This window comes from Fukomys damarensis, unplaced genomic scaffold, assembly GCF_012274545.1.
Source record: "Fukomys damarensis isolate Sample0158 unplaced genomic scaffold, DMR_v1.0_HiC HiC_scaffold_35, whole genome shotgun sequence".
NCBI classification, from domain to species: domain Eukaryota; kingdom Metazoa; phylum Chordata; class Mammalia; order Rodentia; family Bathyergidae; genus Fukomys; species Fukomys damarensis.
Window position 1 is genome coordinate 39,388,605 of NW_022900947.1, and position 26,204 is coordinate 39,414,808.

A 26,204-nucleotide genomic window follows, 5' to 3' on the forward strand; every position below is an offset into this window, starting at 1 on the left:
TTTTTTTTTTTTTTTTTTTTTTAATTCAACTATAGCTGGTTCTACATCGGGCTAACATAGTTTGTTAAATTCTAAAACGGGCTGCAAATGTGGGGAGCCCCCCTCAAAAATTGAAAACATTCAGAACAGCCTAAAACATTCCTATCAGATGAAATCAAAAATTTCTAACTGGAGCTATCTAACTTGTGATATTAAACTTTAGAGAATTCCTTTCAGAGAACTGCCTTTCCTTCTTCTCCTCCTCTTCTCTTTCCCCTTCTTATCATGATTATTATTGTGGTTACTGGGGATTGAACCCATGGCCTTCATGACAAGCTACATCCCCAACCATCTATTTTTTATTTTGAGCCATGGTCTTACTAAATTGTTGAGTTGCCTAGGCTGGATTAAAACTTGCAATCCACCTGCCTCAGCCTCCCAGAGTGCTGGGGTCACAGGTGTGTACCACTGTGTCTTGCTAGACCAGCCTTTTCTCAGGCCACTGAAGCCTGATGGAAACACCCAGGTTTGGCCTTCATTCTTTGCCCACCACATAGCTTGTGTGTGCTCGAGTTTTCTATTCCTCTTTCTCCCCTTTCTGTGTCTTTATCCTTTTCTTTCTCCTATCCCTCCCTCTCTTTTCCCTCCTTCTTCTCTTTGGTGAGTTTTGCTGTTTCTTCTCCTCACTTCAGGCCTAGGTATCATTTGGGATCAGGAGTCAGCTGACTGTAACCCCGACACACAGCTCCTGGCCGTCCCACCGTCACTCAGCACCTGCCAAGCCCGACTGCAGAAGCAGCCTCCTCCCCAGGTGGAGCACACAGGGTACTGCCCAGGCCCCGAGCAGTGGCCGTCCACCGCACTGTCCTGTACCATCTACTACTGGAGCACCTTCCACAACAACTACTAGTGTGGAGAGAATCTTTGCTGACTGCAGGTCGATTTTATACTTAACAGGAGAAACAGGGCATTTAGCACATCCAGAACATTTTTTATCGAAAAGTACAAATTAAGTCAAGGTGACTATGATTTACATGCTACCAAGTGCTGCTAATAGCAAGCAGTTCCACTATGGAATAATTGAAGATGAAACTCATCCATCAACAACAGGCATCTGGGACAAGGCAGAAATACGACATAAAAATTGCTGGTGGAGGACACAAGATTCCCAAAAGCTAAGGAACCAAGTGCCTTCAGCAGCTGCCAGGCCCCACTCTGGCGTTCCGCTCTGGTGGCAGGAAGAGGGACTGTTCAGTGCTTGTGCTCAGCCTGCTCCCACACTGAGCAGGAACAGCCCAGCCCTAGCAGTCACCCAGCACACTTGGCTTCCTCTGCGCCTCTTCCACTGTAATTTGCAGGTGCCAGCATCTTCCTGTTCTATTTCTGCTGAATGCGGAGGCAGCAGAGAAGGCTAGGATTTGGACTTCCTAACCCTCTGCTGACTTCTAACAGAGAAGAAGAAAAAGCAAAACTCACCAAAGAGAAGAATGAGGGAAAAGAGAGGGAGGGATAGGAGAAAGCAAATCAAATGGGGAATCAAAGGGAGCAGGAGTAATTTTTTCTTTCCTTTTCTTTCAAATTGGGGAGATTCTTTCCTAAAGTAAATCATGTAGGCATAGGCACCAACACTCATATTCATCTGCACGAATAACTGTTTTTTGAGTGCATACCACAGTTGCGGCTCTATGTGATCCTGCTTGCACACACACCTGTGTTAAACACAGAAGAGGTTTGGATGGTGCCACAGTGGGATTAGCCATTCTAGAAAGCTTTTTGTGAGTTGTCTGACCTGCTGCCACTTTGTCCCAGAGATCCCAGTGTGCTCTGCTTCGGGCTCTCAGTGTGTGACATTTCAGATCATCTTTTTGCCTTTGTCCCTTCTGATTTTGTAGTTGTTGCTGTTGGTGGTGGTGTCACCAATCTTCCTACATGGGGTTTCCTATCAATTTAAAAATAACCTGGAGGCAAGTATGAGGTCTCCTTGAAACCCTAAAGTCATGTGGAAAATTACACGTGTGGGAGCATATTTCTAGGTCTACTTTTTAAAAATTCCATCCTCACAAAACATTCAACTGCAGAAACATAGAACCACATGAAAGTGTGGGTGGGTGACATGCCTGTGCCATCTATGAAAAGCAGGGGATGGCAGGGTGCCCACTCGGCCACTTGGCCTTCTCTTTTTTCTGAGCTCAATGTCCCCAGTATTTCCTGGGAGAGTTCTTTCCTATTATTTTCTTCTCACAATCATCAGCTTCTGCTAGCCTTATGGCCACCATCTAGCTGCAAAGCTGGCCAGAGCTTTCTGGCCACGGAGCCCCACACCAGGAAGTAAGCAAGTGAGGAGAGGGGACTGGTGCCCAGCACAGGTGTGCTGCGGAAGCTTGAGGAGACACCCATCGCACTCTTGTGGCTGTTTGGGTGGCCTTCAGGAGGTGCCTTCCTCAGTCGAGCCAGGGGATGAGAACTTTTTTAGTCAGGAAAGAAGACTTTCTCCAAGGAAAGGATTGGGAAAAAGAGAGCTCTCCTTCCTCCCCTCCTCTCCCCACCTCTCTCCTCCCTATCGCACTTATCTGCAGAGGAGTTTATTTTGCACACAACAGGGATTTCACTTTGTGCTCATTTGCTAAGCTTGAGAGCTTAATCTGTCACGGTGAACTCTGCCAGGGTGAGGAGTAGAGGTGGCCAGGGGTGTCAGCCTGGGTCTAACCAGGAGGATGACTAGTCCTCAGGCAGGCAGGAGAGTGTGACACACGCACCGGCAGGTAGGAGAGAAGGAAGGTAGGCCAGTGCCCTCACCGGACCTTCCCGTTCTTGACTCCAGACTCTTGTTACATCACCCACAACTCAGTACCTGGGTTCCTGGTTTCAGGGATGCCGCAAGGTCTTTGACCAGTTTGGCTTCGGAGACTGTGATGCCACCCATCACAAAGAGCATCAGGAGGGGGTGGTCACCAGGATGAGGCCGGCTCACCTGTAAAATGGACAACACCGGAATCAGACGGAGCCCTGGGGCTGCTACCCTCATCAAGCAGGTGGGGGAAACAAACTTCATGGAGATTGTGATTTACTAGCCATCAGGAGTGATAGTGCTTAGTAAACTCACTGGCCAAGACAATGTAGAACAAGGCACCTTTTTACAGATCTTTAAATAAAGATGTATTGAAACCAAAGTTTAAGCCAAGGCACAAGAGAAGTCCGAGGGACCATTTATTCCTCATATTGGTTCTAGTCTCAGCATAAACTTGCTTTCCTTCTTTGACATACAGTTATGTTCATTTCCTTCATGGAAATACCCCATGGATACTCTTTTTGTTTGTGAGCTGGTTTCCTTGCTGGCTGTCCCCTCTACACACTTGACTAGATACCAGGGCAGGTCTTGCATCTGCCTGGCTCACTGCTCAGCTCCCAGTTTACCTACACAGTTTTTGGCACAGGCCAGGTGCTACACAAATGCCCATGAACAGAGCTCTTGGCAGGTAATGGAGGAGGGGTGTACCAAGGCGAAGGGCGCCAGAGCCCGATCTCAAGGAGATTATAGCCTAGCGTGGACTTAAAGCTCAACTTATCTGAAGGGTTCTTTGGAAAGCTCAGGATATCAGGCATGCCTTCTAACTATCTTTTTAGTTTTCTGTGAGCAGCTTAGGGAATGGAAAGAAGGGAGGGAGGCAGGGAGGGAGGGAGGAATCTAAAGATCTTCAGAACAGGTAGGTGTAGGAAGAGTTACAAAACTCATCTTAAAAAAGAAATACTCAACTACTTATCCCCTCTGAACATCCTGCTCTTTTCCTCTCTTTGGCTACCATTGTAGACCACTTCGACTCCATATACTATACATCAACAGCAACCCTGCTGTTGCCCCACTATCCTCTGGAATTGCCCATTATAGTGCAGGAGGCAATGGATATCTGCCTCCATCTAACAGAAATTTCTGTGGCATTTATACCCTTATTGGCTACCATGATAACACTCTCTTAGTTGTTCTTTCCACCTTTCTAATTTTGTTTCTTTTTAGATTTCTCTACAGGTTTCCCTCCTTGGTCGTCCCTTTAAATGTCAGTATTGCTGGTGGCTCCATCCTTGGACCCTTGCTCTTCTCACTTAACACAACATCCCCGAGGGGTTCATTTTCTTATCTGCCTTCAACCATCATTTACATACTTCCCACATCTATGTCTTCAGGTTAAGCATCTTTATGGGGCTTATTGTACATTATCACTTGGATGCCTTGCCAGATCCCTAAACTCAACAGGCTTCAAGTTTAATATTCAGTCTCTCTCTCAAATCTGCCCTTCTTTGGAATTTCTAACAGCATCACCTTTGTAGTCATCTGAGCCACACAAACAGGAATCATCTTAGAATCTGATGTCTCTTCCATCTCCCAGATCAAGTCCTCCTGTGCTTGCGAGGCAGGAGGAGGAACCACTAAGCTAAATCCCCAGCCCTTGTTATTCTCTCTTAAAAGCACCCCCTCTCCTCTGAAAAATTCTCCCCCATCATCCCTTGACTCCTGCCCATGACAGGAGTCAGACTGTGCTTGGAATCTGGCCTTGGTAAACCCATCTGCTGTCCAGATATAACTGCTTCCTTCTCCAGACTCGGAGCTCCTGGAGGCCAGAAACTGAGCACACTTTTCTGTATTGTCAACACTAAGCATGCAACTAGCACATGGTAAATTTTCAGTATGTGTTACAGGAACAAAGTAGATGAATGAATGAATGACTGGCACACAGGTCAACAAGAGATACCCTTCTATTTTTAAAGACCTTTTGGAAACTCTGTTTTATGTATAGTTCTTTTGGCAGCCCAACTAACTCTGAGATTCCTCCCAGCCACACAAACAACTGTTGCTTCTCACTTAATCCTGGAATAGAAATACAATTGGCTCCAGGCTTCAACATGGTACAATATGTTCCTTAAAACATATGCTTTCCATAAGAGGGTCTGGAATCTAAAGTACATGGCTGGGATGTACTTGGGAGGGCGTATAGAAAAAACCTAAAAAGGAAAAAAGAAATGAATGGTAACAACAAAGAACTATGTCCTGGGGCTAAGGAGTGAAAGAGTATTGGTTGGGTAAAAGTAAATGGGTCCAGTTAATGCATGTGGGTGTTTGCTATTTTGATTTTAGTTTAGATTTATGTCTCGATGCCAGACTTTCCTTTCCGAGTGTGTCAAGTTAGCAGGCTGCAGGGGAGTGGAGCCTTTTCCATCTGAACAACACATTCTGCATAACCAGCCGTGCACAGCTGAGTCCAGTATGCACGTTGGTTCATGGTGCAATGCACTTTGAAGATGAAAGATTTAGGCATCATTTTTGCCATCATTAATGCACAGATGAATAAAGCAAGTCAGTGATCTTTCTTTCATTTTTCTCAACCTTCACTGCTTGTGTCTTTAAGACATCAGTTCTGGTCAGAGAAAATGGTTTCCTGTCACCACAACATCCTGGCCCTTTCAGTGGAGTCTGCAGGACCTCTCTGTAGGTGTGGGCTTGGGGAGAACTCTTTGATGTCCCGATTTGTCTGCCAGGGCCAGGGTTGTCAAGAGAAGGCTTTCTGGGAGCTTTCCAGGAGTTCTATCTAAGAATCCTACTGCCCATTCCTCTCCCACATGTGCTCCTTCAGTTTCTCTCCATCTGTGATTCACTTGTCCCTGCAGCAGCCAAGGTGAGGTCCTCCACTTTCCAGCAATGAACAGTGCTTTGTGCAAAGCAGAAACTGGGGGTTGGGCCTCAAAAGGCACTAGGCCCTGGGCTGATTATGCTGACTTAACAATGGTCCTTGGTAATGGCTTTTATCCCAGCTGGAGTGAATAACAACACTACCCCTGCCGCTAAACACTTCATGTTTAGTGCTATGTTTCTTATTCATTCATCTATCCATCCACTCAACAAATATGTATGGGGGCCAGACACTACACGAGGCCTTGGGGATTCACAGTGTGCCAAACAGAAAACCTCCATTATCATACACCTTATATTTTAGTGTGTGGAAAATGAAAGTAAGTAGTAAGTACACTGGTAATTGCAGAAGGTGATAAGTGCTATCTAGGAAAAACAAGCAGGGGTGGGGCAAGCACTAATTTACAGATAAAGACACTGAAGCATGTAGGGTAAAATAACTTAGCTCAAGGTCACCATCTTGATGATGGGTAGAGGTTCAAGAGTGGAAACCATCTATCTCACCATTGGGCTGTAAATCTTCTACCTTGCAATCCACACACTGCCATTACAAGCAAATTCTTCAAACTAAAAGCATTTTTACTAGCTTTGTTCTCTTAGAACTTTCACTGTTAGTATTTGGAAATGGCAGCTGATCACCAAGTGGTCGTGGGACCTTCTCATGTAGTCACATTGCACAAGACTTCCATGCTGCTAGGGCTGCTCAGTTGCCAAGCTTGGCCTCCCTGCTACTCTTGCTGCACTCCATGACTTCCTTTTTCCTAAAACTTCTCCACAGCCCCCTTTCATTTCTGGGCTTTCCTAGTATCTGTCCTTTCTTCCTGGGCTCTCCTCAGATGGTGCTCTTGCTTCAAGAGAACTGCTCCATTCATTGCTTGTTCCTGCCTGGTCTTCTCCCAGCACCTCTCTGGGTAGCTCCATCCTTGCCTACAGTTCAGTTCCACACTCAGGCCAATGGCTCCAGCTTGCCACAGTGGTGAACTACACAGCTGTCCCATACGCTGCCAAACTCAACAAGCCTGAAATGCAGGATACTTTCTGCTCCAGTCCTGCTTCCTGATCAGAGATAGTGACGGGGTCAACACTGTCAGAGTCTTCTCAGGCCAACGGGTCTGGACGACCTTCCTCTCGTTTACCATCACATCCAATGGATACCCAGTCCAGTGGAGTCCACCAGTGCCATATCAGCACCCTCATTCCCTCAGCCCTACCTGAGCTCAGACTCACCTCTCCTCACCTTCCCTCCCAACCTGATGCCAAGCCAGCCTTGTTTTCCCCATTCTCAGTGCTGCCAGGGAAATCTGCATAAATTGCAAAGTTGTCAGAATTCCTAAGTCTTTCGATAGTACCTCATAATTTTGGTCAAATTTCAAACCTCTAGCCCATACTGATCTCGCTTTTGCTCATCTTTTTCTTCATATCCTTTACGTCTCTACATGCCACCCAGACCTCAGCCATTTGGAGCTACCTAAAATTCCTGCATGTCATCATTTTGTTCTGACTCCCTGTGGTCTGAAAAGCCCTTGGGAATCTTCTTCAGATGCTGACAGAGCTCCATCTTCTCTGTGCTCTCATCTCTCACTTCTCTCTTCCTTGTGATCCCCAATTTTCTTGTCCATTTCCACAACAAACCGTAAGCTACATGATGTAAGCTATGCCACAGCAGGGAGGATGTCTATTTCTTTCTAACCCAAACAGTTACTATCAAACAAGAGATGCATCAGTAACTGTTCACTGTCAGGCAAAGTATACAGACTGCCAAAGCCAGGTTTTTGTTTTTTCTGGATTTGTTCCAAAATCCAGCTTACTAGGAGTTATGGAATATATTTAATGTTAGGCACAAATCAAACCCTTCTGGAATGCAGCATAATTAAGAAAATATAAACAATGGGTATAGACTGTTGCAAAGAGGAACTCTAGGACTTATTTAGTCAACAAACTTGAAAATTGTGATGTTTTCTTCTTGTCAGAAATGCCATAAAGTATAGTGGCCCCATGCCAAGTTTCTCTGACTCTTGTCTTTGTCTTGTGAGAATAATAAGGAGCTGGTCAGATAACCTCCAAGGTATGTCCAGCCCTCACAGTTAAATGGGCTGATGTGAGATCCACCCAAAGCCTAGCATTTTTACCCTTTGTCCTACAGTACCTTTCACCTATGCTGTACAATGGCCTAGGTGTCTGTGTAGCCACAAGTCAGCGCTCTTGTTCATCCACATGGTCTGAGAGTGGGTCTGGCAGCCCTGCAGATACAGTGCAATCCTGCTGCTCAGCCATGGTTTGTTGGTCAGAGAATTGAATCCAGCTAGGCCCACTACAGCCTTTTCCTGGGTAATCAAAACTTGCTCTAGGTCAGATGAGGTTCCATCAAAGCTGCTCTTTTAAGAACCAAAAGCTGTGGCATGGCTACTCAGCCATACATTCAACTAATTTATTTAGCACCTACAATATTCGGAGCACTGTCCAGCATCTTTTGCAGGATAGATGAGATTTACAGACTGCCTGCATTCTTGGTGGCTTTCTAGTTCTTAGTCCAATCCTTCCTGATGCCCACTGATTGCACTGCTGTCCTTGGGTTCCCTGGATTCACTTTGGTCTCCATAATACACTGTCCTTTTTAAAGTTACTGCAATTTATTGGCATGTTAGTTGCAACTGAAAGAATTCCAACTATTACTGCCTCACATAAACTTTTTGGGCCTACCCACAGCATCCTTCCATCTCTAAGCTGTATAGCTATCAAATCAGCTCAGACCCATGGCGAAGGGTAAGCAGTGGGGCTTCTTTGAGTATTTTTTATAAATCTCTTTTTTTCAATTAATCATAGCAATATAAGCAATGGCATAACAACAGCAAAAACTTCTTAAAAAGCACCCAGAAAAGGAGGTAAAAGGGCCTCATGCTGTTTTAGATAAAATCCAGCCTCTTCATGCTGATTCCAGCAGAGAAAACATCTAGACAAATCATGTTCTTTAGTCAAAACAAGCTGAAGTCCAAACACATGGAGTAGATATAAAATATATTGCTTTCAGGAGACTGAAATCCAAACCACAAATTCCAGAAACACACTTTAAAAGTGCTGCCTATTGGACATGATAGTTTTAAAATTAAATTAATGTTCTAGAGAGAAGGGTAAGGTCTGTTTTGATTCATTTATTAGATCACTATCAAGCTTTTCTCTAAGGGGCTCAAGGTGCTCTGCGCAAAAGAACTTTTGAAAGAGAGCAAGCTGGTTAAGGAATGTCAAGCTCTGACGAAGTCAGTTCTCCTGGTGTGACAGGATCACCTCCCACGGGCTTCCCTGGCTGCCCTTTGAGGCTGACAGGAATATGTGGTGAGCCACTAATCTATCCTCTCGTTGAGAAGGGCACCCAGCTGACTTGAGGCTTCCTCAGGACAGCAGGAAGAATGATCTTGTGGACATCCTCGCTCTTCTCCAAAGCTTATAGGCTTATAGGCTTTGTCTGGCCTATAGGCAGACTGAGTTTACCAACAAATACAGGAGGGGGAAAGCTTCAAGTCTGTTTCCTTGCAGGAAGCTCTTTCTTTCTTTCTTTCTTGATTACATTATTAAAAAACACTATGGACAAATAGCAAGCAGGCTGATCAATATTAAAGCCTTTCTGGGCTCATGTATTTTGAAACTACGTCAGAACATGGAAGTTTTTAATGTCTCCTAGATCAGAGGGAAAACTCCAAGAGTTAGTCAAATGCTGTTGCCCTTGCTGGGCAGAAGAACCAACTGTGTGTTTAGGTTGAATGCAGATTATGTTTTACAAAAGTAACCATGACAATATTTCCTGCTTTTCATTTTTTTTCCTTTCTAAAATTATTTTTATTAGTATATATTTTATTGGCATGTCATCCAACTTGGGGAATTGGTACCTAAACATATCACATCTTAATCTTATTTTCTTCCCTCCTCAGCCTCCCCTCTCCTTTCCTCCTTCTTTCCCCTCTCCTTCTTTCCTCAGATCCCCTCTTGGTCTCTATTCAAGAAAAAGACTGTACATTTCCTCCCCTTAAAACTGAGTAGGCTTCAGCATTCAGGGTGCTGTGGAAATCACGCTATGTGATTTTTGAGGTGAGGCCATAAAATTCAATCTCCTTCCACCTGGCTCTCTGGATTCTTGCCCCTGGGACACAGTTGCCATGCTAGGAGGAAGCCTGTGAGACAGGCCTACATGGGAGGAACTGAGGCCTGTGCCCACAGGCCTGGCTGTGCTACTAGCAGGCTCTTAACATCAACTTCCTGACCGTGTGAACGAAGGGAAGGCGAATCCTGCCCTGCTGAGCCAGCTCTGTCTGAAGAGCAGATTCACAAGCAAATGGAATACTCAACATTATTTTAAGCCAATATTTCAGGATGATTTATTTTGCAGCAATAGATAACCACAAGGGGGGATGAAATATTTCTCCGGACACTGATTTATACAGGAAAGCACTGCAGACAAAGTAGTCCATCAAGGTGTAGTATGATGCAAATGAAGTCCTGACTGTCCTAAGGGCAAATCCAGCCAACTTTGACCTCCCTGCTCTTAGAGACTTAGATACAGAATTTTAGACACACAGGCATTTTTATTAGCCACTGCTGCCTACAGAAGTATGCATGATAAGACTGAGTGCTGTGAGCTGTCCAAGCATCTGGGATGGAGGTCCCCATTTGCTACAGCGCTCAGACTACCTCAGGTACAGCAGCAAACCAGGAGAGCTGCTCTCTCCCACGGCACAGAAACTGCACTGCTCAAGTACTCTGGGGGAGTCAGGGGCTTGCATTATTTCGGGCACTGCCTCTGTGTTCTGGCTGGCCTCTATGTCTTGATCCCTCCTGTTCTGGTACTTGTACAGCATTTTATTTCTCCTACAGCTTGTTCCAGGAGGGATAGTCTATGTCCCCCAAAACTAAAATCAAGTTAGATGCACAATGGAGAGAAAAACAGTGTCTGGAAAATCATATCACAGCCTCCTGAACATGGGTTCCATATACACAACAAAAGAAGAGCGCTCAATTCTATGTCATTCTTGCAAGAGCGAATTGCTACCAAACTTGGCAATGCTGTGACTTGGTCTTCTGTTTCATTCACTTGTTTACCCGCAATTATACTGTGTGCACCAAATGCCTGAGCACTGGCTACCTACAGAGCTACAAAGATATTAAAATCTGTATCTCAAGTCCTCAAAGTGGGACTTTTGGGAGGTGACTGGATCATGGGGGTGTGATACTCATCAGGGGGTGGTCCACTGATGCATTTATAGCTAAATGTGATGATGTTAGGAGGCGAAGCCTGGTAGGAGGAGGTGGGTCACTGGGGGTGTGGCCCGGAAGGGTACCCCTGCCCTGTCGTTCTGCTTCTTCCCATCTTGCCATAAGCTCCTTCTCCTCTGCTTGGCCATCCTGCCTTAGAATCAGCTAACTATGGATCTAAACCTCTACAAACTGTGAGCCAAAAATAAGCCTTTCTTCCTGTAGGCTGTGGGTGTTGGGTATTGTTTTTTGGCAATGAGAAAGTAACTAAGACAAAAGATGTTCTAGGTGGCTCTGTTCTCAAGAGTCAGTCTGGCAGGGATAACAAACTCATAAAAAGAACACCAAACACTTACATACTGCTTTCTATAAGACAGATACTGCTTTGAGTGCTTCGTCTTCAGTCATTCAATTCTTTTGACAGTTCTTCAAAGTACTTAGCACTACCATCCCCATTTTACAGATGGGGAAACTTGGGCACGATGAAGTTAGCAATGGTCGCATAGATAATAAGTGTGTGGTGGGGGGCTTGGGTTCTCTTGCAGACAGCCTGACTCTGGATGTGATGTGCTGCTCTCTATTGCCAGTACTGTAAGAAAGCAGCAGGATGAAGATAGTGCAGCAAGTATGGGATGGGTGAGGAACACATATAAAAGAGGTAGCCATCTATTATCTATAGAATCAAACTTAAAAACAGAGATGTTAAGCAGACAAGATAATCTTACCTCTTTCCTGGTATAACTCATTCTTCTATCTGACCACTCTGTTAGGACCTTTCTCCTCTCAACTAATTTTATTTCTCAGCCCATAAAATCAGTCGCTCTGCTTCTGCTCTGTTCTCCTAGGTGACTAACAGGTTGGAATAAAAGATTTCTGTGCTGCCAGTGTTGAAAGAGATGAGATCTTCAACTTTCTTTGACAAGAGGGAAGACAGGCTTCTGTCTCCTCGGTGCACATCAGTGCATGAGGGTGGGTGGAACAAGGTGGGTGGCTGCTGGATGAACCAAGGACCAGCCTCACCTTGATTAGCAGATGCTGCAAAGGAGGGTCAGAGCCTCCTCTGCAGGTCACTGGAGTTGACCAAAGGGCTGCTACCTTTCTGTCACTTGTTTTTTTAATTGTTGAAATGTAGCTTCGGGCTTTAGGGCCATACAGTAGCTCCCCCTTCATCTTAGGTTTTGCTTTTCATGGTTCTAGTTACCTGCAATCAATTATCATCTGAAAATATGAAATGGAAAATTCCAGAAATAAACATTTTGTAAGTTTTAAATTGCATGCAATTCTGTGCAGTTTGAGGAAATCTTGTGTTATCGTGCTCCATCCTACCCAGGTATGAAACAGCTTCTTGTCCTACGTAGCCACAGTGGACATGCTACCTACCTGTTTGCCACTTAGTACCCATCTGGGTTGTCAGGCCAACAGTGGCAATATCACAGGGCACGTGTTCAAGCAGCCTTTATTTTATTTAATAATAGCTCCAAAGCACAAGAATTTTCATGCTGTTAATTCAGATATGCTAACGAGAATTTATAAAGTGATTCACTTAAGTTAAAACATGAAAATTCTTGACTAAGTAAAAAAAATCATATATCAAAGTTGCTAAAATATATGGTAAGAATAAATCTGTGAAATTATAAAGAGAAAGAGTGCTAGATTTACTTCCAGACTACAAACTGCAAAATTTATGGCCACAGTAGATGATGTGTGCTTAGATAAGATAAAAAAGTATTAAATTCTTTTATGTGTATATAGGGAAAAATAACACATGAGGTGTTTGGTGCTATTTGTATAGCATCCACCAGGGATCTCAGGATATATCCCCTATGGATAGGAGGGATTAGAGTTGTGCTGTTTTCTGAATAAACACTATGACAGGTCTACGATGACTACCTTGACTACTCTTTCATCTTCAGTCAGTGTCTCTTGTGTGCAAGGCCTATACTGGTGCCAACTGGCTGAGGATGCAGAAAAGAACAAGATTTAAATCATCCTCGCATTCTCACAGCCATCTTTCCCATTCAAGTGTGACCTACGGTTAGAGGATATTAATCATATGTGTGTGACTGGGCTGTGATGAACTCTGATCTAGTCTATCCCATTCCTTTCCATTAAAAATCCTGCCTATCTCCCCATAACCTGCCAGAATTTGTTACTGGTTGATTTCATGATAGCAGCCATTCTTCCTGGGATGAGGTGGAATCTCAGCGTTGTTTTCATCTGCATCTCTCGAATGACCAGTGATGTTGAACATTGTTTCATGTATTTACTTGATGCTTTTACTTCTTTATCTGAGAGATGTCTGTTCATTTCAGATGCCCATTTTTGGACTGGGTCTTTAAATTTGGGGGGGTCTGATTTTTTTAAAGTTCTTTATACATTCTAGATAGTAAACCTTTCTCTGAGGAATAGCTGATAAAAAATGTTTCCCACATTGTGGGTTGCCTCTTCACACTGTTGGTGGTTTCTCTTGCTGTACAGAAGCTTTTTAATAACATGAGATAAGTATGGAGATACCTCAAAAAACTAGGGTTAGAGGTCTGATTTGACCCAGCTATTCCCCTGCTGGGTATCTTCCCAAAAGAATTAAAAGAATCATACCACAGTGATCTATGCGCACCCATGTTTATAGTAGCATGATTAGTAATAGCTAAAACTTGGAAGCAGCCCAATTGCCCAACTGAAGACTGGATAAAGAAGATGTCTTTTTCTTTTTCTTTCATTTTATAAAATAGAGTATTATTCAATCAAAAAGAATGCGAAATTAGAGACATTTATAGCTAAATGGATACACCTTGAGGCTATAGTCTTAAATGAAATAAATAGTATACACATGTGTAAATACTGAATAGTTTCTCAGGTATGAGAAACTGAAAGTGAAAAATAAAGATAAAAATGTATAATAGATAATGTAAAATAGGAAGAAAAAGGTCCAAAAGGGAAGGGGAAGAGGTAGGGGGAAGGAAAGAAGGGAAAGGAATAAATATGAGATGGAAACAAAGTCTTTACAGATAGGGAGGGGTGGAGAGGATGAAGGGAGGGCAGGGGAATGGGGAAAAAAAATAAACACCAAGATATATCTATGAAGGTACAAATTCCCAATGATGAGTGTCATCATATTGTATACCTAAAATGTACCCATAAACTTAATGAATAAAAACAATCCTGACTGTAATCAAGAAGAACAATAATGAGATAACATTTTTACTATTAGATGTCTAAGATTTTAAAGGGAGAAAAAAAGTTTAGAGAATCTAAGGATGCAGGAAAATGGTTATCTCATATCTGATAAGTGTTAAGTGTGGAAGTTATAACAAATTTTCAGAAAATTATCATACATTAGTAACATTAAAACTGAACATAGTTTATGAATCAATGATTCAGTGGTTTTGAGAAACTTTTATAAAATAAAAAATATCATGTAAAGATACAAACAAGGAGATATTAATGCAACTATTTTTCTTAGTGGCAAAAAAATTGGAAATGGTCTGACTGTCTCAACATGGGAACAGTCCTCCCTCTGTGTCCCCCACCAGCACAGCAGAACAGTTACATCCATCCAATTAGAGCAAGGGTTACCATGTTCATATTAAAATATTGACCAAAATATAGGTCATTTCCTGACTCAGAAGAAGTCTAGAATAATGTGTGTAACATGATCCTTTCAGCATTAATATAACTACATATTCCACAATTCCATGTATGGATTTCTATTTATATGTATGTACACAATTGGGTAGACAGAATTAATAGCTTTTATTCCCTTGGGGGGAGGTATTTGAGGTTAGATAGGTGCAAGATAAGTTAGTAAATATTTCTTTACATATTTTGCCTCATTTTTCTTAATAAAATAAGCATATATTATTTTTATAATTTAAATATATAAAGGGAAAATGAGAGAATAATCAAATTAAAAAATGGATTAAAACCACTGAACTGGTGACTTGATCCACTATTGTGCAAAGGATCAGGTTGTATAATTAAGAAAATAGTAGTCTGAAGAAGAGCTTTAGCCTGGAGAGAGATGACTGATCTGTAATTACAATATAACCCACAAGTGCAGCCACAGGGATGTATACAAAAGGTATAGATCACTGAAGCACACGCACAAGCCTGTCCTATACTCTTTCTATTCCTTGCCGGGAGGGCACACAATGGGTATCTTGTGGGAATACACTGTAAGCTCTTTCCCAGCTCGTCTCTTATTGGTTCTCAGTCTATCCTTGTCTCCTGTATAGTCTATAGACACTGCCTCCGGGTAATCTAAATTAGCATCTATGAAAACATTTCTGAGCAGAGACAGAGCAGAGAGAGACTAGCAGCTCAGCTCCCTTCCAGATGAAGTTGAATCTCTACAATTCTCTCCTTTGCACACCAGTACAGTAGGCCCAGAAAGAGCTGTATGTGGACAACTCTATCTCATCAGGCTCTATGGCTTTGTATCCTTCTGGCTCAGCACTGGTAAGTTTTAAGTGAGAAGGGAGGGTGCAGATTCCAGAGGCAGAGAGCAGAGCAGCAAGTAGCAAGAAGGACATAGGCAAAATTGTTGGCTGTTGATCCAGAATGGACCTGCAATGTGTTGAGGCAACTCAGCTGCAATGCACAAGTATATTCTATGAGCCCTGGGACCAAGTCGCAGAAAAACAGACAGGGTATCAGCAGATGACCCCGGGCACTGACTTTATCTGTGAGTTGCACAGAAACAGGAAAGAAAAGCATTTGTGCTAAAGAATAATCCTGAAGAAAACCAGAATTACCAACATATGAGTATTTAACATCCAAGAACATGCCCGGCAGCATCCTGGAGCCAAGTATGTGGTTAAAGGGAATGGGCTTTGGGATAAGAGTAACCTGAATAAACCCTGGTGCCATCATTTCCTGGCCTTGGTTTTTTCACTGGTAAAGCAGGACCTATCTCCTAAGGTGGTTGTGAAGAGTCACATAAGAGTGGATGGAAGCAGTTTGGTTGACCCTGAGGAACATGTTGATCACAGGTTATCTTTATAATTGTGCATCATGGGAAGAAATGGAAAATGAATAAGGTAAATATCCATGACCATATTTGATTCCATCTATCTTACATCTTCATCTCTCCAAGAGTCTTAAAGCAGAATGGAAATCTCTCCTGATGGCTTCACCTCCATCTCAAAAAAGTGGCTCTTTGCAATATTACAACTAATTCTTTAAAGCTCTATTGGCTATTTTTGTTTGAGCTTATCCCAATTTTGTTCAAATCATGAACACATGGCTATATATAACTTTCTTTAAGGAATGGCAGGAAAAGCCAGCTACCAAGGCCCATTAAGAAATAAAACAAGTCCCCATTGGGGTGCTGGGGTGAGCCTGGCGGCTAGCCCAGGGAGACTCTTGCCACATCCGTTGGACAGATGAGATTCTATGGCCACTGAGAGCAGAGATCTCATAACTGAAGGTTGAGTACTGGATATTGACAACAGCTGGGAGAAGAGATTCCTTCTTCTTAACCCACTCCTTGAACACTTCCCTCTGAGATCAGTCTTGAGCTGTAGAGCCTTTCCACAGGAGTGTTAACACTGGGGCTTTGAATGGAGACAGACACTGTTTCCCAGTGCTGGCCCAGGATGACTCCAAATACCTCTGAGGCAAGGTGTTATTAGGACAAAGGAGATCCTGACCACAGGAAGAAATGTAGAAAACACTGAGTTTATAAGGGTAACTTTAAAACATGACATCTCTTGTATCATGGAATGCTGACAGAAAATGCACGGGGGTAGTCCTTGTACAACATGGACTAAGTCTTAATACAGTCCATGCTCAACTTTGGAAGAGTGATGAGCCTGTCAGTATGTTAAAGGTGCTGTGATGTTGGACTACATAGAAGCAATTAAATTTGTTTGACTCAGTGTTTCCTCAACTTAGTTAATCACAGAATCCTTTTGCTAACAAGTAGTTCTTTCTGTCCAAAGAACATCATGGCACAATGAGCTGAGCCAGAGTCTCCTCTCTACACTGTAACTGAGTAGAGGAAGGGGTAAGCTGTCATTTGCACCCTTGGCCACACCCTCTTGCACAGGGCCCACTGTATTGCAAATGCGGCCATTGGGCCATCCCTAACCTCACTGGCCAGAACCTAAAAGTCCACACTTGTTATTTAGTTTGTCTCTCTTCAGGGATAAGTCCAAACTTATGAATACAGGGTAAGAGTGTTAAGTTGAGAAGCTTAGACACCATGTATGTACATTTTTGAAATTTCTGTACAAACTAGCCACCACGAAGGGACAGGGAGAACTCCAGGCTTGCAGTCAACACAGAGGCTCTTGGATAATATTAAGAATCTGATCTGTACTGCTTTATTAGGAAAAAATAAAGAAGAAGGAAAATATACCAGCCAGACATTGCAGTAGAAGTTGCTAGTTATTGAGAAGTGGAGGACAGAGTCTAGCATGTCTGCTCCAGCCCATTTACTGCTTGGTGTAGAGTCGGACTGTCTGGCATCTGTCTTCTCTCTGGCTTTTGGAGTGGAGTTTTCCTGGGATATGCATTTATTGAACTCTTAAAGTCCAGATCTCCTATCTAGATTAATTAATGATTTCATAGTCTCTTTGCAGCTGGCAAAACATCCTTTTATTTGCAAGAGTTATTACCACTGAAATCCTGGCATAGCCTGGGAGGTCAGCCTGTAATCTTGTTTAGATCCTTTTATATTTAGAAACTTTATAGTGGGTTAAAAATAGATCCTGTTTGTGTTCTTTTCCCTCTTTCACTCCAACTTCAAGTGCTATGCAGTCATTTTGACCCACCCCAGCTATAGGCCAGAGAAATTCTCACTTTTGTCACCTAGGAGTCTGCTGGACCAAAGCAAAAGTCATTTCCTAATGGGTTTTGGGGTGATGTTAGTCATAGGATGCTCATTATCCTACATAGTAAGTCCTAGTGTTATTATCTGTTTCTTTTTTTGTAAGACTCTTTTTTGGTTTATGTCTTGTTCTGAGTAATTACTTTGAAGATAATGATACACAATAACTACTGTTATTCTATTAGTATTTGATTATGAAATTTTGTTTTATTTTTTCATAAAAAAGAACAAAGGACTGTTAATTACCTGGTGAACAGTAAACTGATTCATGTTAAGTTGAAATTATGGCCCATAAGAAAAGTTTCCCATGGTGCTCTCCTGAAAGTCTTGTATCTTCCATCAGGTCAGAAGAAGTTGTATTAGGCTACAAGTGCAGGCTGCTTATAACCAAAAGTTGTATGATTTTAGAAGAGCCCAAATACCAACCATTACCTGTATGGCACTGGCCAAGGTGATGGGATGCCAGCATTTTCATGGCCAGCAAAGGGAATGTCATTACATTCAGGATTACCTCTTCATGGTTACTTACCTTCATAAACCTGCTAAATCCAGTTTTAAGGAGATCAGTGAGGCCTGAAGACATGTGTTCAATATCAACAGGATCTGGCTTCTCCAGATTAAATATATCCTCCACAATCTGCTTCAACAATGGCTTATAGGATGCCTGGAAAGACAAAATGCTTTAAGTAAAAACACTTGTCTAATTTGTCTGGAGAAAGGATAGTTTTATTTTCATCAAAAGAATGAAAGCTAATTTTGATATTGAACTGTGATTTTTTGTGTGTGGAAGACAATAAAATAACATTGAGGTTTTTTTTTTTAAATAAACTTTCACCCCAATGTTCTACCACTATTTACTGACTCTCACATTACCTTCTAATCAAATATCTCTCCCCACAGCTTAAATCACAGTACGGGTAACTGCTCAAGGTAGATTTAAAGCGACAATTTTATGCATGAAATATGCTGGAAAGTAAAGTCTTGCCATTTTATATAAACATGAAGGTGGCAGGCAGTTTTTCCTGAACATTCTTGGAATTATGCTCCCCTCCGTAGGAGCCTGAATGTTTACTTACAAGGCACTGTCAAAATCCAGGCTTACAGCAATCCCTCTTTTCTCTACAGAGCTCAACTCCAAATACGACTTGGCCAGAAAAAGAACTTAAGATGACAAAAGGAATCTGAGTAAGGTTAGAGAAGAAATCAGGCCACAGGAATTTCAGTGGAATTAGGGCGATGTTAGTTTACAGCAGCTCCTACAGCTTGATAAATGGCACTAAGTGCCTTCCTTTTCTCTGACCTAAATAACCCATCCCGATTTAGATTGTATTTGGAGGTAGCTGAGGGCTGTATTTTCTGAACTTATTTCTCTCCCCTTTCCCTAAGTTGTTGCTGGAAGTTCTTGTATCCTTCCTTCTTATTAACTGAGCCACCTTCTACCAGGTCCTGTTGCTGCCTTTGCTTCTCTGCCCATATCTGGCATCACATTAGAGCATGCAGGGTGGAGGCAGAAGGTCTATCTTCTCTTAACACACTCTCTGTATCACCGTTTTGTATGATCGATGATTATACGAGAAAAGCCAGGTTCTATGAGGGCATTGCTGAGATGTAGGCTGTCTTGAACTCTATTTTTCTCTTGCATTGGTCAAATATGTGAGTTTCCTGTCACCATGGCCACGGATATTTAGTGTATTGACCTCATCCTTGTTTTCATCTTGCTTTTCTTACAGGCATTTTTACTTATTTTTCTTTTATTTCAGTTCTTTCAAAATATCTTAGAAATAAAGCAAGATATAGGTCATCAATATAAAAATAACTATCTATTAGGTCTTTAGCTGGTATATTCCTTGGGGATGCTATGCATGGAGAAATAGCATCTGCTCTGCAGAGGATTCCACTTTTTCATATTTATTAGTCAAACAGACCATTAAGCACCCAGCAATTTCATGATTAATGACCATGAAGGAGAAACACTGAACAGAAGCATTGATAAGACAAGAAAAAATTTAAAAGGTATGTATCAAACTCATGATAAGAGAAATTCAAATAAAAACAATACCGAGATTGAAAAAAAAAAAAACAACAAACCAACCTCATCAGAGTGGCAAAAAAAAAAGTATTAGGCTGGAAAGAAGGAGGTATGGAGGGATTAGGGGCGGCAGGGATACTCTGTCTCTCGCTCTCCCTCCCTCCCTTTCTGCCCTTTCAGCTAAGCCCTGGGGAATGAAACCCAGGACAGCAGGCCCATTGAAAAAAGGCTCCCTTGCGAAGTGAGCAGAGAGATTTGGAAGTGCTTTTCCCTTAACACCTTCCTTCTTGAGACTTTGTGATCACTGTGTATTACTGGGGAAGCCTGGAAATCTTTTTTTATTTTGATTTTTTAAGGTAGCTAGTGAACATTTATTTAGAATAAGGAAATAAACCATAACATTTAGGAAAGTGGTGGATGTCAAATATATCATATAATCAAGAAAATAACATGAATGTTTTTATTAACTGCCTATCAACCTCTATAATACTTATTCTTACCTTGTTTTAGTTGCATTCTTTTATGATAACAATTTGTAACTAGCATGTTTCTATACAGTATGATAGTTACTGAGCTATTGTCTGCCCACTCAAAATCCACCCTTCCTTCCTTCCTCCCATATTGTTTTTGAGACACAGACTCACAGAGTCTCACTATGTACCCCAAGCTGGCCTCAAACTCACAATCCTCAGGCCTCAGCCTCCCAAATTCTGGGATTACAGGTGTGTACCACCATGAGTGGCTCTAAGGGTCTAAGGGACCATGAGTCTGGCCTCAGTTCTGTGATGTTGGACTTTGATTCTGCAAATTGTGAGTACATTTGTTCTTTGCCAGGTAGTTAGACTCCTCCACAGGCAAGGGCACTGGAGGGAGTGTGGAAGGCAGGGAGAGCAGGTGGGAACTTGCTCCTGCCTACCTTGTGGCTATTCTTGTAGTGTGGCCTGACAATGGCCTCTCTCACCAGTTAGAAGCTGACCTTCTTTTGGACTCTTGCTACTCTATGTAAGTACACCTTTTGTGGGGGGGCGGGCGGATTACAAACTCAGGAACATTTGTTCTTCCTTTTTTCACTGCTCTTTTTTTTTCTTGCTTATATCATGACCATCCAGTATGAACTGCAGTAGCAGAACTGAGTTCTAACAATCATTCAGAGACCCAGGTTCTTGTCACTGAGTGACTCTACCATTCCTAGGGCATTAGAATCCCACACCACAGACCTTGCACCTCATCACTAGATGACGACAGAGTGGAGAGTATGAGGATTTTGAGAGATTTTATGAGCCTGGTCTGAAAAATGTACCTCTTCTACACAGAGTTCACTTACCAGGATATATTCCAAATCCACACTGACCTGCAAGGGAATCTGGAAAGTGTGGTTTAACTGTGTGACCAGGAGGAAAAGTAAATGGAGTTTGGAGAACACATAGCATTGTCTCTGCTACAGACACTTTGTCAAATTGGAATATAAATATAAATATGATTACTTCCTTAATGACTGGTATGTTGCTTAAAAGGCTACGAATTAATAAATCCTTGCTGGAGATTTAGCTCAGTGGTTCTGTGAACTGCTTTGCAAGCACAAGGACCTGAGTTCGATGCCCGGTACCAAAAAGAAAAAAAATCCTTTTCCCCTTCTGCATAAGAAATTGACCTTTGGTTAACTTTCTAGCCCTGTTTTTGTGGAAACTGATAAAAAAGAATGTCAAATCAGGTGGCCAGGCAAGAGTGCCAACGACAAAAATGACCCCTGCTTGGAAAATTGCATTAGACTGGAAATAGTGCAAATGTTATACAGAGAGCTCAAGCTTTGGGCTTCTCTGAGTATGAGAACTCTTGAATAACAGCTGGGCGTGTCCCTTGGAGAAGCACTGGAACAGGCTCATGGAGTTGCAGCCCAGAAATTAGCTCCCATATTAGGGTTTTAAGCCAGGGGAATCCTGGACCCAGTTGGAGTGAATCCTGTCCTCTCACTGCTCAGGACCTAGCTGGACAGCTCCTTGACAGCAGTCCTGCAACTGCTTCATGTGCCATGGGTCCCTGGGGCCATTCTAAGGGTGAGCCATGTGCCTGTCCTGGGCAGACTGGACACAGCCAGCTTATCCATTGGGCAGAGGACACACAGGACCCTGGGCCTGCGTTACTTTTAGGGGCTCGTGAAAATGCCTAGTTTTTTAAAATCAGAAGGAAAAAGATCAAAGTAATATTTTGATATGAAATACTACTATTTTTACTTTTATTTTAATGTACTTGTATAACATATGTTTTAACATATTTTATTTTTATAGAGGAAAGGGCTGACAAAGGCAAAAGTGAGCAATGACCATGAATGTTGTAACGTGGCCTGTCCTATGCTCTCAGGAAACTGACTGTTGTTACACATGAAATAGTTTTACAAAATCGATCTTATGTGGAAATTATCTTTCCCCCGCTTTCTTCAAATGAGTAATACCTTTTCAAGACAAATTGGGTCTTAATCCATATTTAACAGAATATGAAAAACAAAATACTCGTATCTATGTCTTTGACTTAATCTTTTTGTGGGGCAGATAAGATGTGGTTTTGTCTAGAGGACTTTTATTGTCTGAACCCCTGCCCCTGAGGGTTGGTACCAAGTATGGCAGCAGATTCTGATGCATGCATACTAGCCTAACTCCAGCACCTTCCAGAATTTGGCGTACTTTAGAGATGGCCCAGTTTACCCGTTTCCAAGGAAACCTGGAACACTGCCAGAGCCCCATCCCATCAAGCAGGCTGCTGACACTGCTGTTGCTGACTGGTGTAGGGCAAGCAGGGAGTCAGTCCTACTGCTGAATATGCTTGCTTCTTCTTTTCCTTTACCTCCTCCTCTAAACACCAAATTCTAAAACAAAAACAAAAACAAAACAAAAAAAAACCCACCCCAAACAAGGTTAGCACAGGGTGTTTCAGTCCAGCAACAGCACAGAATGTTTAAAAATGCTTGTAATTATTTCATGCCATTTATCTATCTATCTATCTATCTATCTATCTATTTATTTATTTAGGGTTTGTTTTGGTACCAGGGATCGAACTCAGGACCTTGCTTTTGCGAGGCAGGTGGCAGCATCACTGAGGTAAATCCCCAGCCCTATTTTTATTTATTTATTTTTATATACTATGAATATTTTTCTTCTTTTATCTTCTTAAAAGAAATAGTTTGTTTACAGATTTAGAAATGTTTTATTTGTCCATTCAGCAATCTACCCATCCTTTTATCCAGAGCAGATAATTTTAAAAAATTGAATGAAGTCCCTTCAACTTCAATATGAGGAAATCAAAGGCCAAAGACATTAATGAATTTTCTTGAGTTCATAGAGTCAGTCAGAAGTAGACTTTGGGACAGTGCCATTCTTCCTGGTCCTCAGTTCAGTCCTCTCTGTCCCACATTCATTCCTTCAGTAGACAGAACCAGGAAGAGGAACAGAGATTAGCCTGGCATATGAACAGCTGGTGGCCAGGGTTGGGGAGTGCTGACAAGAGATAGGGCCTAAATACTCTTCAGAGAGCCATATTTCATCTGGCACAAGATGAATCAAGCCGCCTTGGGCACTGCTGAGTCTGGATGCTCTTGTCCAGCATACACGCATCTGTGCAGAGCTCTTACCAGTGCAGCTCTGTCCTGGAAACTTGTGCCAAAGCCCATCATGCAAGAGCCAGATGTCATTTTGTCTGGAAGGCCTCATGAGCTCCGTGCCCCAAAACATGTCTAATATTTTCCTCATGCTGCAGCTGAGGAGCAGCAGTGCATCAAACCCCATGGCACCAAAGGAGTCTACACTTCATCACCCCATGAAACTGGGACATATGCAAAAAGAAATGATAGGCATGAAGCCCTACTGCACAGACACAGTTAACAGGGACAACCTCCAACCACAACCCTGTCACACACTAGAGTATCAGCACTAGACCTGTCACCATAGTCAGCAGTCATAGGGCATTCAGCATGGGAAGACTGTCCTTTGTATGTAGCACACATCCAGGCAAAGGGAAAGATAGAAGGCTGAAAAGAAGACAGAGAAAGCCTCTCTGTTCTTCATTTTTCCTACTGCTATCACTACAAATATAGTACTGTTTATGAGTCAGATGCTGTTCCCTGCAGTTACTCATAGAGGGATCTAAGGTGGAATACACTTCTGAGTGTGTCTGGGTGTGGAGGAGTGACTTTGGGTGCTATATCTGGTCATTTGTCCCATCCCCCTGCTCTAACCCAAGGAGCTTTGCCCCACTATGTTCTTCTGCTGTGATGTTCCTATCTCAGAGCCAACAATCATGGTCTGAAGTTTCTTCCACTTCCTGTTCCCCAAGAATCAGACCCTGAAACAAGGATTCAAATGCAGCCCTTCCCAGTGTATCTAGCTCCAGCCCATTCATTTATGATTGCACACCATTTCACTATACCTATGTATCATTATTTATTTAACCCCTGCAACACAAATACATTATCCTACTCCCCTCCCCACTTCCTGCTCATTGAAATTTAGGGTCTTTGGTGAGTATGCTGATGTTACTGACTCAATCTAAGAGGAAACATATGCGAGAAAGGAGACTTAATTTTCTAAAGGCCATGACTGCAAGACAGGGTTCTGAGGCCTTGAAGAGTGACAGAGTTGCCAGAAGGGAGGTAAGTTTAGAAGCTCATCTTTGTCCTTATAAAGCTCAAGATTTATAGCTAATACATGCTAATGTGAAACTAGCCAAATCAGTAATGTGACAATCAAATAATGGGAGAGAGCTCATTAAATTAGTGGTTTATCTTCTCTTTGCCAACTATAACAGCCACTTGTTGAATTTAGATATTCTTTGGTCTAAATTTCATCATGCTTTTGGAATATATCCATGTTACAGTATGTAAGATTGTTGATTTTTAAAAAATGATAATATTGTGTATATTACTGATCTGAGTGGTGTTTATCCATATTTTGTGGCAGTGACATCCTCAGATATTTGAAAAAAGCATGGGAATCTTTACATTTCTAAGTTGAGTGCCAGTTCCTATGGCTGTTGGTGGGTGATTTCAGATGACCATTAATCAATACTTCTAGAACCTCCATGAAAACCATATACTCAGGAGGAAGATGTATTGTGATGGTCTCAAGGACCTAGCATCTGCCCCTGTCCACTATGTGCCAATGGCAAGTCACCTGACCTTCCTGGATCTCTAGGTAATACCTTCCACCAAGAATCAGCACTCTGAAGCTGAGCTCATCATTATGTCATACTCTCCACTCACAGCACAGTCTACTCTCTGAGGATCTTTCATAGGAGCTGGGGTCATGGTTTAGAGCTAGAATATTTACCTAGCACGTGTGAGGCCTTGGGTTTCATCCTCAGCACGATCAAAAGAAATCAAAAGCCTTAACAACTGGAGTAAATTTTACTAAAGATTTCATGGAGAGGAAGAGAAGATTCCTACAACTAAACTTCGTAATCTTTTCTACCAGAAACATCTGTTCTTTCTTGGAAGTTCATCTTTGGCCACCAGGAACCTTGGTCCTGTCTCCAACTTTGTGCAACAGACACTTCCCAGTCTCCATGCATTCTCCCCTTTGAGCTTTTTACAGCACTCATCCCTGCAATTTTGGATTCTCATATCATCTTCCTATTTAATAGCCAAAGCATTCTTGGTAACTCTCCTTAGAAAACAGTGAGAGAATTTTAATAATAAATGTTTTTGCTGGCACAAACTTCTGTTTTACTTACCTTGGCATTATTAAGTACTTTCATTCTTCTGATGGTTCAGAATGTTTATATACTGCTTAGATCTGGAACCTAGCAGGTCACCTAAGACTAGTCCATCATTTGGTGCCTGAAATAACTGGTTCCCAAAGAAGCAAAGGAATCACCTAAAGCTAAGGAATCACCATAGTGATAAAGCAGCAGGTGCCCTCCAATGTAGTGCTCACCCTGCTGCATCAAGCCTAGGACACACACGAATCGAGAGGCTTTCAAATTTAGTGGAACCCCAAACCCTGAACTAAAAGGGAATTTAGAGTTCATCTAGAACAAACCTTCAATTAGAGAGGTTAAATGGAAACTTCCCTGTAGTTGTAGTCTTTGAATCCCAAAAGTACAACAGATTAAGCAGAGGCTTTAGAACCCATGGACTCACCTGGTGGGTATGATTTCCAGGAACATACACAGACTTAAACTCTTTCATGAGACTCCGAGCTCCAGCAATATCCCAAAGAGAAGAAAAGAGTTCATCCACAGCGATTTTGGATTTGTGAAATGTCAGTTTAGTTGCAGAGTCACAGCCTGAAACAATCCAAAGGTATTTTCTCAAGTGAGAAAATCTTTAAAGTAAGTTTTTCTCACAACATCTTGACCTCGATGTAGCACAGGTGGCAATTTCTTTTAATTCTATTTCCCCTTGGATATTCATTCACCAATGTGGTTGTTTCATTCATCTATGAGCAACGGAATAA

At 42.2% G+C, this 26,204-nt stretch overlaps 1 protein-coding gene across 1 annotated transcript in view; it reads right to left on the reverse strand.

Moving 5' to 3' along the window:
- The window catches only part of Scfd2 (sec1 family domain containing 2), a 419,781-nt gene that overhangs the window by 4,233 nt on the left and 389,344 nt on the right, over nucleotides 1-26,204 (reverse strand). The window contains exons 6-8 of the mRNA XM_010640292.3: nucleotides 25,889-26,034; nucleotides 18,262-18,396; nucleotides 2,831-2,950 (exon numbers count right to left, since the gene is read on the reverse strand). Of these exons, the coding sequence (XP_010638594.1) occupies nucleotides 2,831-2,950; nucleotides 18,262-18,396; nucleotides 25,889-26,034 (401 nt within the window). The remainder of the gene's footprint in view (nucleotides 1-2,830; nucleotides 2,951-18,261; nucleotides 18,397-25,888; nucleotides 26,035-26,204) is intronic.